A 17,211-nucleotide genomic window follows, 5' to 3' on the forward strand; every position below is an offset into this window, starting at 1 on the left:
CAGTGACGTTGCCCCTTCCTTCTCACCAGTGAGGCCAGGATGGAGCCCCCAATCCAGGGGCTGAACTTGCGTTCCATGGTGCTGTTGCTGGCAATGAGTTTCAGCCGCATGCTCTGGGGGAGAAAAGGGAGCTGGGGGAAGTGGACATCTAGCTCCTGGGAAGGGACGAGGCTTGGGAGGCAGGAGCATTTCCATGTAGGGGAATCCAGAGGGATTTGGGGTCCCAAGAGCTAAGCAGGGGTTGGAATTCAGGCACCCTGAGCCGGGTGGAGTTGGGTGGGCTCTTACCGGTGGGGTCTTCTGGGAAAGCTCTCGATTAAGCCTATCTGTGAAGCCCTGAAGCAGCGTGTTCCCACCCGTGACAATGACGCTACCGTACAGACCCTGAGAGCAGGGAGAAGGGTGAGCCTGCAGAGCAGAATCCTTCCCTGCCCTCATGTTAGCCCTAGACCCCTCTGCCCAGCCCTGGGTTCTGGCCTCACCGGGCGGATGTCAATGTCACACATGCCGATGCTGGTGGTAACCACATGACCCACTCCGAGCATAGTGTTCCCGGACAGGCCCTGTGGATAAAGGTGTTGTGGACTTTGGGGACTCTGCCTCCCTCTCCCCCAAGCCTCTGTCATCCTTCCCAGACTCCCCCACCACACCTCTGGATCCAAGATTCCAGCCACCCCACCCCCACCAAATCCCAGCACCCAGCCAAACCTTGACATTGGAGGGATCAAAAAGGCCCTCAGGGATTCGAAGTCTCTCAGCGCCATAGTCTGTGTTGTAACCGTTGGGCATTTCATAATGCACGGTGGGCATTTGTGCAGCCACCCTGCCCGAGGAAGGAGCCAGACTAAGGACTACCAGAAGGGTGCTCTAGAGGTTCCCGTGAACCCCAATCATGTCCCCCCCATCTTTGGCTTTTGAAATGGCGTCTCATGTAACCCAGACATGCCTCCACCTCAACAAGTAGCAGAGGCTGGCCTTGAACTCTTGATTCTCTCGCCTCTGACTTCCAAGTGGGTTTCAAGCTTGTACCACTAAGATCCATAGGTGTGTGGCTGAGGATGGAACCCGGAGCTTTGTATGGACTGGACAAGCCGAGCGGTAGTCCCAGTGTCCACCCCCACCCCACCCAGTTTTTGAGACTGGGTCCTGCTACGTAGGCCAGGCTGACCTGGGACTCTCCATCCTCCTGCCTCAGCCATCTGTGTGCTGACATGACAGGACTTGCAGTATGCCGGGGGTGGGGGGTGGGGGGAGGTGGGAGTGGGGGGGTGGTCAGTTGTACTCTTTTCCCTCCCTGAAACGCTCAGCCCGACTCACTGTTCGTCATAAGGGGAGTCAGACACCTGCAGCACGGAGGCCTGGAAGTCTTGGATCACCTCCTGGGAAGCAGGGAGAGGTGAGGTCTGGCTGCCCTCTGTCTCCATCTCAAGACCCCCTTCTCCCAACTCCAGTCCACCCTCAGCCATACCCTCCACCTCCTCTATTTATATAGCAGGGGACCAGGGGCTAGTGGGGTGGGGGTGGGGGTGTGATATGTGGGTGGTGGGGGATGTGGGGGTGGAGGAGGTGGGGGGTGGGGATGCGTGGAGGAGAGGGCAGTTCTTTTCAGCTACAGCCTCACATTGCACATGTAGTTATGCCAGGACTTGGAGACTTGGGGTAGCTTCTCTTTCTTTTTCCAGTTTGGAGGGGCTCCCTCCCGTACAGGCTCCTGTGGGGACACAGTCTTTTGAGTGTCCTTCCCCAGCTGGCGCTTGCCCAGCCCAGAGGCACATCTGCCTCCCTAGCGCAGGCCAGCTCTGCTGTTGACCAGCTGTGCGAGGTTCTGCTCTGTCTCTTCCCTAACGGAGAAGTGAAGAGAGTTTGAGGCATGTGTGAAACACACACCCGCTGCAGATAGGATCAGAAGGGCCTGGATCAGGGGCTAAGGGATGTAGCCCAGTGGGTAGAGCATTAGCATGCAAGAAACCCTGGGTTTCATCCCAGCCTCTGCCCCCCTGCGTAACGGGTGTAATGTAGAATGTAGTTCTCTTATAATTCCAGCACTCAGGAAGTAGAGGCAGGAGGACTGAGAATTCAGAATCATCCTCAGTCTCATAGTGAGCTTGAGGCCAACCTGGGTTATGTGAGATCCCATCTCAAAACACTAATTAATGGAGCTGTTTTCCTCCATCTGGGAAGCTTTCATATGATGCTCTGGGTCTTGTGGCACAGGAATGACTTCAACCTGGGTTATTTTGTTGTTGTTATTCAGATTTTTTTTTTTTTTGTTTTTTTTGAGATGGGCTTGATGATGTTATCCATGCTGGCTTTCTGCTTTTCTTTCTTTCTTTCTTTCTTTCTTCCTTCCTTCCTTCCTTCCTTCCTTCCTTCCTTCCTTCCTTCCTTCCTTTCTTTTTTTTCTTTTCTTTTTTTTGTTGTTGTTTTTTCGAGACAGGGTTTCTTTGTGTAGTTTTGCGCCTTTCCTGGAACTCACTCTGTAGACCAGGCTGGCCTTGAACTCACAGAGATCGACCTGGCTCTGCCTCCCGAGTGCTGGGATTAAAGGTGTGCACCACCACCGCCCAGCCTTTTTATAGCCATAGCTGATATGGTGCTAAGGATCCAAGTCAAAACTCCTTACATGGCAAGACCTTGTTAATGGAGTCACATCCCTGGTCCTTGTTTGTTTTTGCTTTTTGAGAGAGAGTGACTTGTGTGGTTCAGGCTGGCCCCCAGCTCGATATGTTCCCAAGGCTGACCTTGAACTCCTGATCCTCCTGCCTCCACCTCTCAAGTGCTGGGATTACAGATGTGCTTCACCACATCTGGCTCGAGAATTCAGATCTGTCTGATCCTAGAACCCATCCCACTGGCCCTCACCCATCTGCTGTCAGTTGACTGCACGGCCTCGGCCATGACCTGAAGCCTGTCCCAATCTCTGGAAAATGCGGAACTAGATTCATGACCTTCTGGGGAATTTGGTCGGTGATCTCACGGGTCAGAGGACTGGTGGGTATAAGGCAAATGCCAGGGCTACAGATGGGCACAGCAGAGGTCCTACCTTGGCTGCAATCATGTAAGGGGGGATGATGTCAATAGCCATTTCCTGGAAGAGCTCCCGGCACTGCATGGAGATGAAGTCCCCTGCCAGGGGGGACTTGACAATGCCTGAAAGAAGAGGCTGTGTCAGAGCCGGTCTTCCCCGGGCCACCCTGCAGCCCTGACAAGGTCCTACCTTGCTGTAGGACATAGCCATCATGGACTGGGATGGCTGTGGTGTGGGTGGCCCCGCTGTCCAGCACCAGGCCTGTGGAGCGTCCATTTGCAAAGCTGGCGTGGGATGGGTCCGTCAAGGAAATAGCAGCACACAGTGAGAGAGTCAGGAGCTGGGTCAGGCCTTGGTCCCTCTCTGTGCTCTCTGGGTAAAGCCAATCCTAGTCTGCAAATATAACCCTTTGATCTATCTTTTTTTTTCTTTTGCATATGTGCGCATGTGTGTATGCGTGCGTGCATGCATGCGTGCATGCATGTACATGTGTGTATGTTTGCAGAGGCCCAAGGTTCATGTCAAGTGTCATCCTTGATCACTGTCCCACTTTATTCATTCAGGAAAGTGCTCTCAGCTAAGAGCTCTCTGCTCTGGCTCCACTCACTGGCCACCACACCCTGAGGTTGTATTTACATGTAGGTCATCAAGCCTACCAGACATAAACATGGGTTTCTGAGGACCCAGACTCTGGCCTTAGTATTTGTGCGGCCATTGCTTTCATTGAGCTGTCCCGTGGGGGTGCTGTAAATCAAACCCAGTTCCTCTACAAGAGCAGAAAGTACTCTTAACTGCTGAGCCATTGCTCCAGCCCCATCCCCCCATATATATATATATATATATATATATATATATATATATATATATATATATATATATTTGTCTCAATAAGTAGTCCAGGCTAGCCTGGGACTCTCTATGTAGCTCAGGCTGGCCTCAAACTAAAGGCAGTCATCCTGCCTTGGTCTTCAAAGTGCTAGAATTATAGGTATGCATTTCCTAACCTAGTGTATGTGGAGCTGGGAACTAGGGCCTCAGACATGTGAGGCCAACCAGGCTCCATCCCCAGCCCCTTGTTCTTGGTTTTGGTAGTTCAGGCCTTGAATGCTAACTTCATCTCTTTAAGCCCTTTGAGTGATAGGGTCCCAAGTACATGTGGCCCTGTGTCCTATGGACTCTTTAAATTGGAGTCCCTGTCACCCCGTACCTAGCACCAGTTCTGAAAAAAGACAGTGGCCAAAACTGGCCATTTGGGAAGGAGCCACCTCCACGCCTTTCCCTCTGTGTCCGGACCCAGGGACCCAGTCAGTCCCTGCTGTTTACTCGGCCCAACTCCTCCTGCTGAGAATGACCTATGGAACAGGGAAAGGCCACTAACCTGCTTCCCTCCCCCCAGCCCCAAGCCTTCAACCTATGGGGGCTTCCTGCGCTAGTGAGGTGCAAGGATGTATCTCCCCACCCAAGATAGTGATCTCCAGGGAAGCAGGCCCAGCCCCACGCAGCTCAGCGCATCTCACACACACCCCACCCAGGCCCTCCACCCAGCAGAGCTGCCCGAGCCATAGGATACGCTGTGAGCACGGCTGTCTTGCATAAGAAGAAGGCAGGAATGTTGTACTGCTCAAACATCAGCTCTGTCAGCTTCTCCCGCTTGGCCCGGGTGTTCCACTGTGGAGAGAGCACAGGAGGGGAGGCGACCAGATGGAGGCACAGCCAGAGTACCTGTGTAAGTGTGTGTGTGTGTGTGTGTGTGTGTGTGTGTGTGTGTGGTGTGTATGTGCATATATGCAGGCATACACAGCAACAAATACACTCATAGGAACAAACACACATAGATAGACATCCCTACACAACGTGTTACATGTATGTATGTAAACAGATACATGGATTCAGACACAAATATGTACACCGCTGCAAACACTCCCATACACACATTCACATACATTTCACATACACGTATGCAAACATTCTTACACACATGCACGTACATAAATAACTTAGACTAGGAAACAGGTCAAGGCCCTTGGTCCACACACACCTTTACAATGTAAGAACTGCAAGGAACTTTTTGATTTTATTTTGTCGTGCTGGGGTTAAAACCGGTGGCCTGGTGCACGCAAACAAGCACTCTATCAATGACCTGCATCCTCAGCCTTGTTTTGTTTTACACTTTGGTTTATTTTGACATAAGATCTAGCTGTGGAGCCCAAACTTCTTGCCTCAGATTGTTGATCTTCCTGCTAGGGTCTTCCAAGCTTTGGTGGAACAGGTAGGTATACACCACCATGCCTGGTTAAGAATGTCATTTTCCTATTTGTTTGTCTGTTGGTTTAGTGTGTGTATATGTGTGTGTGTGTGTGTGTGTCTGTCTTTCTGTCTCTCTCTCTCTCTCTCTCTCTCTATGCATATGCATGGGGAGACCAGAAGTTGAATAAGGTGCTTCCATAGCCACTCCCCACCCTATGTTTTGAGGCACGGTCTCTCCTTGAACTTGGAGCTCACCAATTTTGCTAGGTTGGTAGGCAGCAAACTGCAGGGAATCTCTGTCTTCCCAGAGCTGGGTTTGCAGGCATCTGTTGCTGCACTCGGCTTTTTTACACAGATGCGGGGGTGGGGGGGTGGGGGGAGTGGGGGATGGGGGGTGGGGGAGTGGGGGAGTGGGGGGTGTTTGCAGTCAGGTCCTCATGCTTCTTTGGCAAACACTTTACCTACTGAGCCTCCTCTCTGGTTTTTTGTTTTGTTTTTGTTTTTGTGTTTTTTTTTCAGACAAGAACCCTGTAGCCCAGGGTGGCCTTGAACTTGATACTTAGTTGAGAGTGTACTTAAACTTTTGATCCTCCTGCCTCTATCTCTGAGCACTGGGACTGTGGGCCTGCGGTTTACCAGGTGTCAGGAGTGGAAGCCATAGCTTCCCGCATGCTAGCCCAGTGTTCTACCAACTGAGCTACCGCCTCCGTCCCACAGTTCTTAGCGGGGCTGATCTGGAGTCTCCATCCTTCCACGCCTGGCTCAGTGTTTACTGTACACACTACACCTCAGCCTCTTCCAGGCGTCCACCCACCCCCATCCTGGTTATCACAGATGCCAGGACGCAGGAGAAGACGATTTCTGGGTAACGACGGGAGACTGAATACAAACATCTAATTTTCCACCTCTCAAGATTCCAGCGAAAACAGAGACATTTTTAAAAGACAGAAACCTACAAAAGCCAGCAAGCACATGGAGAGATGTGCCACTAGGGGAATGCAAATCTAGCGTCATTAGTCACTGGAGAAATGCAAATCAAAAGCATAATGAAGTCCTACTTCACACCTACATAGACAATGTGGGTAATTAAAAACCAGAAAGGCGGGGCTGGTGAGATGGCTCAGCTGGTAAAAGTGCCTGCTGCCAAGCTTGACGGCCTGAGTTCAATCCCTAGGGTCCACACGGTGGATGGAGAGACCCAACTCCTGCAAGTTGACCTCTGACCTCCACACGTGTGCCATGGCATGCAGGTGCCAACATACAGACACGATAAACAAAGAACTGTCCCCCACATGAAACCTAGAAAGTGACCTGCTGATGAGAAATTGGAAGCGTCTCATCCCTGGCAGGCCGTGTAGAAGGGTCCAGCCACTGCAGAATGCAGCCGTTGGTCCCTCAAAATATATAATAGAGAAGTTCCACAGGACCCAGTGATTCCAGTGATGGTTATGGACCCAAGAGAAATGAAGCGAGGGTCTGGAGAGAAGGCTCCGTGGCTGAGAACGTTGGCTGCTCTTGCTGAGGACACAGGTTGGGTTCCCAGCACAAACGTGGAGGCTCACAATGACCTATAGGGATCCCATGCTCCCTTCTATCATCCACCGGCGCCAAGAACGCCCATGGTGCACACACACACACATGGAAGCTAAATGCTAATACACATTAAATAGGAGAAAAAAATCCTTTTTTAAAAGGTGAAAACAAGTACTAGAGGAAATCTTGGCACACAACAGCTGGTGGCTGGATACGTGAATGGATGGCTGGATAGGTGAACCGTGGTATGTCTTTGAAGGGGAATATTGTTCACCCAAAACAAAGAAATGAAGTGCTGATAAGTATAACAACATGGATAAAATAGAAATATGTTAAGTAAACAAACACAATGCAAGGCAGCAGGCAGCTCCCAGGTAGAAGGCACAATCACCATGCCAGCCTCTGAGTGCCAGTCCCCACTCTCCAAAAGAACACTGACGCAGAGTCATACTGTGCGATGCCATTTTTATGAAACACCCTGAGCAGGTATCTGTACAGGGAAGGAAGCAGTCAGGTATAGTGATGCACACCTGTGATCCCAGCACTGAGGAAGCTGAGGCAGGAGGATCAAGACTTTGAGCCTAAACCAGGTTATGTAATGAGTTCCAGCTCACACAGTCAACTATTTAAGTAATAGATAAACTATTTATCAGACTCCATGTCTTTGGGCTGTTGTCCACTCAAGCTCCCCAAGTTGATTCTTCAAAGAGAGTCAGCCTGAGCGTCCCAGAGCTGGTGGGACCCTTGACACAGATGGAAATGAAAATGTCATACTAATAAATGAGTGACAACATGTATTTTCAGGACCCCCCCTTCCTATCCCATGCCTTCATTGGGCTCTAAGAAACAGGCAATCAGATAAATCTTGGGGTAGAAATATGTGACACCACATTGAAAAATAGGGGCTGGAGAGATGGCTCAGCTGTTAAGAGCATCTGCTACTCTTGCAGAGGACCCATGTTTGGTTCCCAGCACGCACATGGGACAGCTCACAGCCAGCTGTGACTCCAGCTGCCAGGGGATTTGACGTCTTCTGGCCTCTATGGGAACTTGCACACATGTGAGCCTACCCACACACAGACATATTGGCGTGCACATAATTAAAAAATAACATAAATAATCTTACAAAATAAAAGTTTTTTTTGTTTTTTTTTTTTTGGAGCTGAGACTCAAACCCAGGGCCTTGCGCTTGCTAGGCAAGCAGTCTACCACAGAGCTAAATCCCCAACCCCAAAACAGATGTTTTAAAAATCAAAACAATAGGGCTGGAGAGATGGCTCAGAGGTTAAGAGGCTGCTCGTCCTGAGTTCAATTTCCAGCACCCACATGGTGGCTCACAACCATCTATGATGAGATCTGGTGCCCTTTTCTGGCATGCAGACAGAACACTGTATACATAATAAAGAAATAAATCTTAAAAAAAAAAAAACAGTAAGTAAGCTGGGCAGTGGTAGCACAGGCCTTTAGTCTCAGCACTCAGGAAGTAGAGGCTGGTGGATCTCTGAGTTCGAGGCCAACCTGGTCTGCAAAGCTAGTTCTGGGACAGCCAAGACTGTTACACAGTGAAAAAAACCTGTCTCAAAAAACCAAAATAATAATAATAATAATAATAATAATAATAATAATTAGTTAATTTAGTTAAAATGTAATTTAGGGCTGGAGAGTTAGCTCAGCACATAAAGCACTTACTTGTTGCTCTTGCAGAGGACCTGAGTTCAATTCCTAACACTCTCAAGACAGATCACAACCATTGATAACTCTAGACCCTTCTGACCTCCAAGGGCACCAGGCATACATGTGGTCCACATAAACATATACAAGCAGATCACTCATACACATAACAATTTTGGGAAGACTGACCCTTTCTGAATGGAGACAGAGGAGGAGTGGATGGGGAGGAGGGTAGATGGAAGTGGGGGGGGGGGAGGAAACAGGAGGAGAGAAGAAAGGGGAAACTGTGGTTGGTATATAAAATAAATGAAAAATGTTAATAAAATTAAATAAAATTTTAAAAAAACTTTTAAAAATCTAAAAATTTTCAGTTTAATTAAAACATTTATAAAGATGCCAAAGCAGAGATTTCTCTCAAAACTCCCTGCTCAAATAGTCCCATAGCAGAGAACATAGCAAGCCCCATACACCTTACACAGGAATTATCTCTCTCTCTCTAATGTACCACTTTTAAACAAAATCGGGCAATCCATTTCCATCTTCCAAAATAAGATAGACTGGAAAAACAATGTAGGAGAAGGAAGATTCCTAAGGACAAATTAATGATATCTTTAGTAAAGGAACATGATATTGGACCATGAAACAAGAACAAGATACCCCAAAAAAGAACATTCATAGGGATGTGTCCCGGTGGCAGGGCTTCTGCCTAGAATTCTTGAGGCCCTAATTTCCATCGCTGGTATCCCTCTCCCAGGAAAATAAAAATAGCCTTCAGATGTTTTCAGGCTCCAGTCATTTAAAAAGAAGACGGAAATTAAAAAGAATATTCACAGAAAATAAAAGAGCTTGTCGAGATTAAGGATATGGGAGCAGATATAATAAACTCAGTAAAATGGTTGGACAAGACAAAGTCTTGGAAATTAGAAGAAGGGGCAAGGATGAAAAACAGAAGGGAAAACATAAGAAAATTAGGGAACCAATTCAGGGGGTGCAAATTACAAGTAATTGGATTTCCCAAAAGTGGAAACAGAAGAAATGGAGAGAAATAAATAGTAAAAATTTAATTAAAGTTTTTTTTACTCAGTGGGCCAGTGGGTGCTTGCCACCAATCCTGATGACCTAATTTGATTTCCAGATCTTATATGGCAAAAGAGGAGAGCCAAGTCCTGCAAGGTGTCTTCTGATATGCAATATGACACACATCCTCTCTCCCTCTCTCTCTCTCTCACACACACATACACACACACAAATAAGAAACACGATACACACATAGGTAAGAAAATTACATACATTTTTTTTTCACTTAACTGAAAGGCAAAGGTTTCTAGAACAATTTTTCTGTTTTTGTTTTGTTTTGTTTTTGTTTTTGTTTTTCAAGACATGGTTTCTCTGTGTTGCTGGCTGTCCTGGAACTCTGTAGACCGGGCTGGCCTAGAACTCACAGAGATCCACCTGCCTCTGCCTCCCGAGTGCTGGCATTAATGGTGTGCACCACCACTGCCCACCCGGTTGTTTCCAGAACAATTAATGAAATATGCCAACCTCATGACATATCACGGTAAAGTTTCATATAACACTTAGGATAGAGTGAAAATTCTAACTACTTTTGTGGGGGTGGGGAACAGTAAGATGGTTAAAGATTTCTCAGTATTAACAGTAGATGTTCAAGGACAGCAGAAGGCAGAACTTTCAAGATCTGAAGAAATCTGTCTTCCAACTCAGAATGTGATACCTAGCTAAACTATCAATGCCAAGCCTCAGAAGAAATAGTTCCTGTGATCTAAGTGGTTACTGAAGGATCTGCTCCAAGAAAACAAAGGAGCAAGTCAAGAAAAGGACTCAAGGAACAGATACACCTGCTTTTCTCAGAAGAAAAACAAAGAGAATCTCCTAGGTAAGGCTGAAGGGAGAGGTTAGTGTAACCGCTATTTCCCAAATTTAAGCCAGAGTGGAATGTCTGGGCTCTGAGAGAAGTTTCTTCAGTAAGACTAAATTAATAGAATATATCATGGAATTAGTGTCTTGAGAAAATGCATAGATATCTGATGGGTAACCTAGGGTTACACTGATAAATAAAAATTTAAGTAAAATAAAAACCACAATTCTTAGATCTGGGGAAGACAAAAGTTGCCTAAGAATGAAAAGGTAACCGTGGTTTATTCCTGACTCAGCTCCTATTCGCCTGCAAGATAAAAAGAGTATAAACTCAGTTGTTGTTGTTGTTAATTGAGTCAGGGTTTTTCTGTGTTACAGCTCTAGCTGTCCTGGAACTCGCTCTGTAGACCAGGCTGGATTTGAACTCACAGAGATCTGACTGCCTCTGCCTCCTGAGTGCTGGGATTAAGGGTGTGCGCCACCACCCACCTGCTTTTTTTTTTCTTTGTTTAAGTATAAAATATAACTGTACTTAAAGGTGGGAAAATGAGAAACACTTATGATATAGTCTGGTGGGGAAAGAAAGAGCTAAATATTCATCTTCCATAGTAGAAAACCCTTGGATAATGCATCAAATAATACACAAGAGTTGCCATGATGGTTCAGCCTGACAACCTGAACCTGAGTGCAGTCCTCGGGACCTACAGGCTAGAAGGCAAGAACTGACTCTGGCAAGCTGTCCTCTGACCTCCACACTGACACTGTGGCATCCTCACCTCCCCCCCACACACACAAAATAAAAACAATAAAACGCAATTTTTAAAATGCGCAGAAAGGGGCTGGAGAGATGGCTCAATGGTTTAGAGAGCTTGCTCAGGTGAGGACCGGAGTTCAGTTCCCGGCACCCACAATGGGTGTCTCATAACCGCCTTCACCTCTAGTTCCAAGAGATTGGATGCCCTCTTCTGGCTTCCATGGGGAATTCATGCATGTGATGCATCTACAGACAAGTTGGCCTATACACATACACATAATACAATTTTAAAAATACATTAAATAGTCAATGCAGTAATTCAAGTGTGGTGTTCAGAGATATGGAAGGAGTGGGTCCCGATAGTATCCACCAGTAAGCTCAGCACTCAGGAGTCTGAGTCAGAAGGATCTCAAGTTTGAGGCCAGTATGAGCTACACAGGGAGACCTTGTCTCAAAAAATGGCAAATGGGACTGGTAAGAGGACTCGGTGGGTCAGGACACTTGCCACCAAGTCTGACGGCCTGAGCGCAGTCTCAGAGCCCACGTGGCAGAGTTGGGACCTGCAAGTTGTCCTCTGACCCCCCCCCCCACCCACACAAATAAGTAAGAAGACAGACAGACAAAACATATGTGAAAAGCACATAAGAAAAAGAAAAACAAAAAAGTCAACTGAAATCCCAGCGTGGCGGAGGAAATGACTCACGAACCCGAACCCCCCCAACCCCCCCCCACCCCCTGGCTGTATTGTTGACTGACTGCTGAGGGAGAGGCAGAGGGACAGCTCTCTTTGGGGATGAGGTTTCTGGGGCTACTCATGCTCCAGGAGACAGTCTCACACCCACGCACACAGAGACGGTACTAGATGGGCAATACTAAGTGGACTCAGTCTTCTTTGTTTGGTTGGCTGTTTGGTTTTTAAAGCATGTGGAGTTGGGAGAGAAATGCGGGACACGAAATAAGGGGCCGGGTAGTGGTGGCACACGCCTTTAATCCCAGCACTTGGGAGGCAGAGCCAGGTGGATCTCTGTGAGTTCGAGGCCAGCCTGGTCTACCAAAGTGAGTTACAGGAAAGGTGCAAACTACACAGAGAAACCCTGTCTCGAAAAAAAAAAAAAAAAAAAAAAAAAAAGGGAAGAACCGGAAGGGAGGGTGGAGTATATGTAATTTAAAAAACACATTATATGCAAGTATGAAATTCTCAATAACAAAAAAGACAGACAAGGATATATATATATATATGTATGTATGTATGTATGTATGTATGTATGTATATAAACTGAATCTCTTTATGTAGTCCTGGCTGTCCTGGAACTCATTATGTAGTTGAGGATAACCTTGAATTACTGATTCTCCTGCCTCTACCTCCTAAGTACTGGGATGGCAGTATTAACCTTTTTTCCCTTCAATAGTGGGAATTGAACCCAGAGCCTTGTGCATGCCAGGCGAGCACTCTACCAACTGAGCAATATTGGTAATATCGGTAACACTGACCAAAATCTTAAGCATAATGAACAACCATGGGCAATGGAGTAGATGGAGCTGGAAGCGAGAAGGAGGGAATGGAGAGTGAGCCGGGGAGGGGAGACAGCGTGTGGCTGACGGTGACAGGGTGAGAAGGAAAACTCTGGAAAGGAAGGCGAAGTGGCTGAAGGTGGTGGCTCCCTGTGAGAGGTGATGGTGGAAAGAATGTGTCCCGAGGGACCCAGTGTCCCACGTGGCATGAGGCACTCACCGGAGCCTCCGACATGAGTACTGGGTGCAGGTTTGGCTCGGACTTGACATGTTTGCTGTAGGTATGATCCAGGATGGCTCTGAAACACTCCCAATCCTCAACTAGGGACAGAGGACCAGCGTGGAGAGATAGACGGGAAGGTGGGAAGGAAGGCAGGCATCAGAGACAGGAAGTAAAGGAGGGAGGGAGGCCAACTTCAGCTGACAAGCACCCCCTCCCTTAAGTTCCAGAATTCTGGTGGTGGGGAGTAGTCCCGGTCTGAGACCCCTGTAGGGAGCAATGAGGAGGTTCTTGGGACTTGGGCAGCAGCAAGCAGGACTCTGTGGGTGTGGAGATCTGTGTCCATATGTCGGGGGGCGGGGCTCCCAGTCTGTTTCAGAAGGTGGTGGGTGGGGGCCCCTTACTCATGCCATTCTTGAGGGGCGACATGACCTCCGCTCCATCCCGAGGCACGTGCAGGGCGTTGGTGTCGATGTGGAAAATCTTCCCTTTCTTCTCTTTCTCCCCCTCCAGCTCCAGCCCGCCCCCCTCTTCTGCGGCCAGCAGCCCCACAGTGGTGGGGAAGTCAGCCTGGGAATGCGGAACATGAGTGGGGAGCCAGGTTACTCCCTCCCTTTTTTTTTTTTTTTTTTTTTTTTTGGTTTGTTTTCGAGACAGGGTTTCTCTGTAGCTTTGGAGCCTGTCCTGGAACTCGCTTTGTAGACCAGGGTGGCCTCGAACTCACAGAGATCCGCCTGGCTCTGACTCCCGAGTGCTGGGATTACAGGCGTGCGCCACTACCGCTTGGCTAACTCCCTCCTTTTTTGGAGACAGGGTCTCACTGTGAAAGCCCAACTGGCCTGGAACTCTCTATGTAGACCAGGCTGGTTTCGAACTTACAGAGATCCGCGTGTCTCTGCCTGAGTGCTGGGGTTAAAGGAGTGTGCTACCATGCCCAGCTGGATCACCCCTTAGTCTAGTCCCTTGTCCAACTGTACTTAAGGCCCTCAGCCACCCCTCAGCTTCCTCCCCTCCACTCAGGTGAGCTACTTGGATTGAACCGTGCGAGCTGACCCGCCTGGCAGAGGGTGTCCCAGCCCCAGGGATTTGGGGAGGGGACTGGAAGGCTCACCTTGGGGCAGTCCTCCCCAGCGTAGCCAGCTCGGACTGAGAAGGAACCAATGTCAAAGACGAGCGCTCCCACCTCATCTGTGCAAGGAGACAGGTGTGTGAGGAGACCTCTCTCAAACTGTCCCCCCTAAATAGCTTGGAGAGGAGTCTGGGGAGTATAACCACAGTTTGAACTTCAGCACGGACTAGGAAGGGGTATCCACCTGGACTTCAGGGCGTCCTGGAAGTGGAGGGTCAAAGCCACCAAAGTTCCCCCTCTTGCCTATGGCCTGGCAGGGAAAAGAAAGGTCCAGGGCCCCGGGGGCCTGGTGGGGGGCGGGATGGGGGCTAGTGCACGCTTGGGAACCCGAAAAGGATGGAAAGCAGAAGTATGGGGAGACCCAAACCTCAGGCTGGACCTGATGCAGTACGGAGGTGACAGGCCCGGGGATGCTCAGGCCTTGGGACGCGCGGGTTCGGGATGCAGGGCTGGAGACCAGGCCAAGAGCCCCGGTGCCCCAGGCCGGCTCACCTCCGCCGTAGACGCCCCCGCTCATAGTGCCCTCTCTACGCGGCTCGCGGCCCGTGGGCGGCGGCGGGATCAGCACCGAGGCGGCCGGACAGCTCCCGGGATCCGGGCGGGGCGGGGCGCAGCGGCGGCCAATCCGGAGGCTGGATCCCCTGCCCCCAACGGCGCGGCCGATTGGTTACGAAGAGAGACAATAACCCGGCTGGGGGCCGCCGCTTTAAAGGGGCAGCCGCTTCCTCACGCCGAGGTTGGGAGGGGGTGAGGGTCCAGCAGAGGGAACCCTAGAGACTGGCTCAACACAGTAGGGAAGAGATGGAGACTCGGACTCCACAGGGTGACGGAGGGGATGGGACCCTCTGATGGCATGGGACACCTCTTCCCTTAGTGTGTGTGGTTTTTTTTTTTTAATTTTTTAAAAATGCAATTGAAGGAGAGGTCGCCAGAGCTGTCCATCCCTAGACTCCAGAGTCAGAGTCTACCACATTCAGCCTAAATGCAATCCTAGAGAGACGGGGAGCTGGGAGGGTAGAGAGAGGCACCAGAGGAGTACGTCTCTCCATCTCTCCCTGTGCCGTTCCATCTTTATCTTTGGGCTTATTTATTTTGTAGACCAGGCTGGCCTCTGCCTCAGGTGCCACAACAACTGGTTTTTTCTTCTTTTTGGGGGGCAAGGTCTCATTTAGCCCAGACTATGCTCAAACTCACACTGTATCTGAGGATGACTTTGAACTTGTGACTTCCCTACCTCCACTTCCAGAGTGCCAGCATTACAAAGCCTATGCCAGAACCCCAGTTTGTGAGGCTCCAGGGCTGGAACCCAGGGCTTCATGCCTGTTAGATATGAACTCTGCCAAGCGAACCATGTCTCCAGCCCCTTCCCCTTTGTCTTTCTGATGGTCGTTTTTCCTTCCACCATTCCCTGGGTTCTTGACCTTGTACATAACACATAATGTAACTCATGTGTGTTCACGTGTTTACATGTAGGCACCTGGCTAACCCAGCAAACTTTTATTTTTATTGTTTCTTTTATTTATTCTTATTTTATGTGTATTAGTGTTTTGCCATGAGTGTTGGGTGCCCAGGAACTGGAATTACAGAGTTGTGAACTGCCATGTGGGTGCTGGGAATGGAACCCAGGTCCTCTGGAAGAACAGCCAGTGCTCTTAACCACTGAGCCTTCTCTCCAGCCTCTGTTTCTTCTATTTTTGAGATTCTAATACATTACATAATTTCCTCCTTCCCTTTCTTCCCTCCAGACTCTCCCATATACCTTCCCTTGCTCTCTTTCAAATCTATGGATCTATATCTATATCTATATCTATATCTATATCTATACACACACACACACCCATATATATATATATATATATATATATATATATATATATTCCTAAACATAACCTGTTCAATCTGAATATTAATGTACATGCATTTTCAGGGCCGACCATTTGGTATTCAATAACTAACTGGCTTGCTCTTCCTTGGGGAAGACTATTTCCCCTGCTCTCAGCCCTCCAGTGAGCCTTCTTGACTTACCTCTCTACCCAGACGCCTGTGGTCTAACGTCATTCACCAAGAAGTCTTATTCTTTGCCGGGTGTTGTGGCAAATGCCTGTCTTTCCAGCATTTTGAAGTACGTTTGAAGTGATCTGTGCTACACAGGACTTAGATAAACCTTATCTCAAAAAACTAAATAAATAAGACGGTACAGAAAAAAGGAGTGGAGGAGATGGCCCAGTTGGCAAAGCATGAGGACCTGAGTTTGGATCCCTACCTCTCACGTGAAAATCCAAGTGTGGCAGCTTGTGACCCCATGGTGGGGGGTGGGATAGAGATAGGAAGATCCCAAGGGGCTTGTGGGTTGGCCAGTCTCACTGAATCCATGCTCCCCAGGTTCAGTGAGAGATCCTGTCTCAAAAACTAAGGTAAAGGGTGATTGAAAAAGACACTTGACGTTGACCTCTGTCCTTTACACACACACACACACACACACACACACAAAGTGCACGTGCAACTGAACACTCCAGTGCATACACACAGAACACCACATGTGCTCACAAAGTCCATTTTCTGAAAGGTCTCTAAGTTCTTGCGGGTCCCTGGTACCACAGACATACCAATTTTGACAATAACAGTGAAGGAATGACTTCGATCGCCTAGAGAGGCCAAGAGACTCTAGGTAACCTCTATGTCCATGAATATGTGTTGGTGTGTGCTAGTATATGTGCACACAGGTACGATGAATGCATGTGCACATTAGACACACTCCCACCTGCTGCCGGAGGTGGTGCAGGAAGAGGGCACTGTGACAGCCGAGCACTTCTGAAAATGTCTCTACTGACTAGAGGCTCGTTGTTGGAGGGTTGAGTCATGTGTCTGCCATGAGATTTGGTCACTGGAATATTGGTTCCTCCGTGGATGGCTGTTCTGGGAGGATTGGGAGGCGTGGCTCTGGAGGAAGTCTGTCTCTCCGGGAGGAGGGCTTTGAGGTTCCAGATGTGCACTCTCAGCTGCTCCAGCTGCTATGCCTCTGCTCAGGCATCACAATCTCTAACCCCGTGGAACCAAAAGCTGAGCATCTTCTGTAAACTGCCTTGGCCTCTTATCGCTCTGTCACAGCAATAGAAAAGTAACCAATACAGCCGCTCAGTGGCGGCACACACCTTTGATCCCAGCACTCTGGAGGCAGAGGCAGGCGGATCTCTGTGAGTTCGAGGCCAGCCTGGTCTACAGAGCAAGTTCCAGGACAGCCA

General features: G+C 48.9%; 1 protein-coding gene across 2 annotated transcripts in view; it reads right to left on the reverse strand.

The window, feature by feature from the left end:
- Actl6b (actin like 6B) overlaps nt 1-14,595 on the reverse strand; it is a 16,981-nt gene extending 2,386 nt beyond the window's left edge. Inside the window, exons 1-13 of one of the 2 annotated variants that reach the window (XM_036171879.1) lie at nt 14,462-14,594; nt 13,952-14,028; nt 13,245-13,410; nt 12,841-12,941; nt 4,599-4,696; nt 3,218-3,312; nt 3,044-3,150; nt 1,622-1,711; nt 1,318-1,379; nt 709-823; nt 483-563; nt 289-384; nt 27-113 (exon numbers count right to left, since the gene is read on the reverse strand). In XM_036171879.1, coding sequence (XP_036027772.1) covers nt 27-113; nt 289-384; nt 483-563; nt 709-823; nt 1,318-1,379; nt 1,622-1,711; nt 3,044-3,150; nt 3,218-3,312; nt 4,599-4,696; nt 12,841-12,941; nt 13,245-13,410; nt 13,952-14,028; nt 14,462-14,486 — 1,200 coding nt within the window. In that variant the 5' untranslated portion in view covers nt 14,487-14,594. Of the gene's footprint in view, nt 1-26; nt 114-288; nt 385-482; nt 564-708; nt 824-1,317; nt 1,380-1,621; nt 1,712-3,043; nt 3,151-3,217; nt 3,313-4,598; nt 4,697-12,840; nt 12,942-13,244; nt 13,411-13,951; nt 14,029-14,461 lie in introns of both variants that reach the window. The other variant, XM_036171880.1, reaches the window with a different exon arrangement.
- Nucleotides 14,596-17,211: the final 2,616 nt, after the last annotated feature.

Source organism: Onychomys torridus, chromosome 22, assembly GCF_903995425.1.
Source record: "Onychomys torridus chromosome 22, mOncTor1.1, whole genome shotgun sequence".
Taxonomy (NCBI): Eukaryota; Metazoa; Chordata; class Mammalia; order Rodentia; family Cricetidae; genus Onychomys; species Onychomys torridus.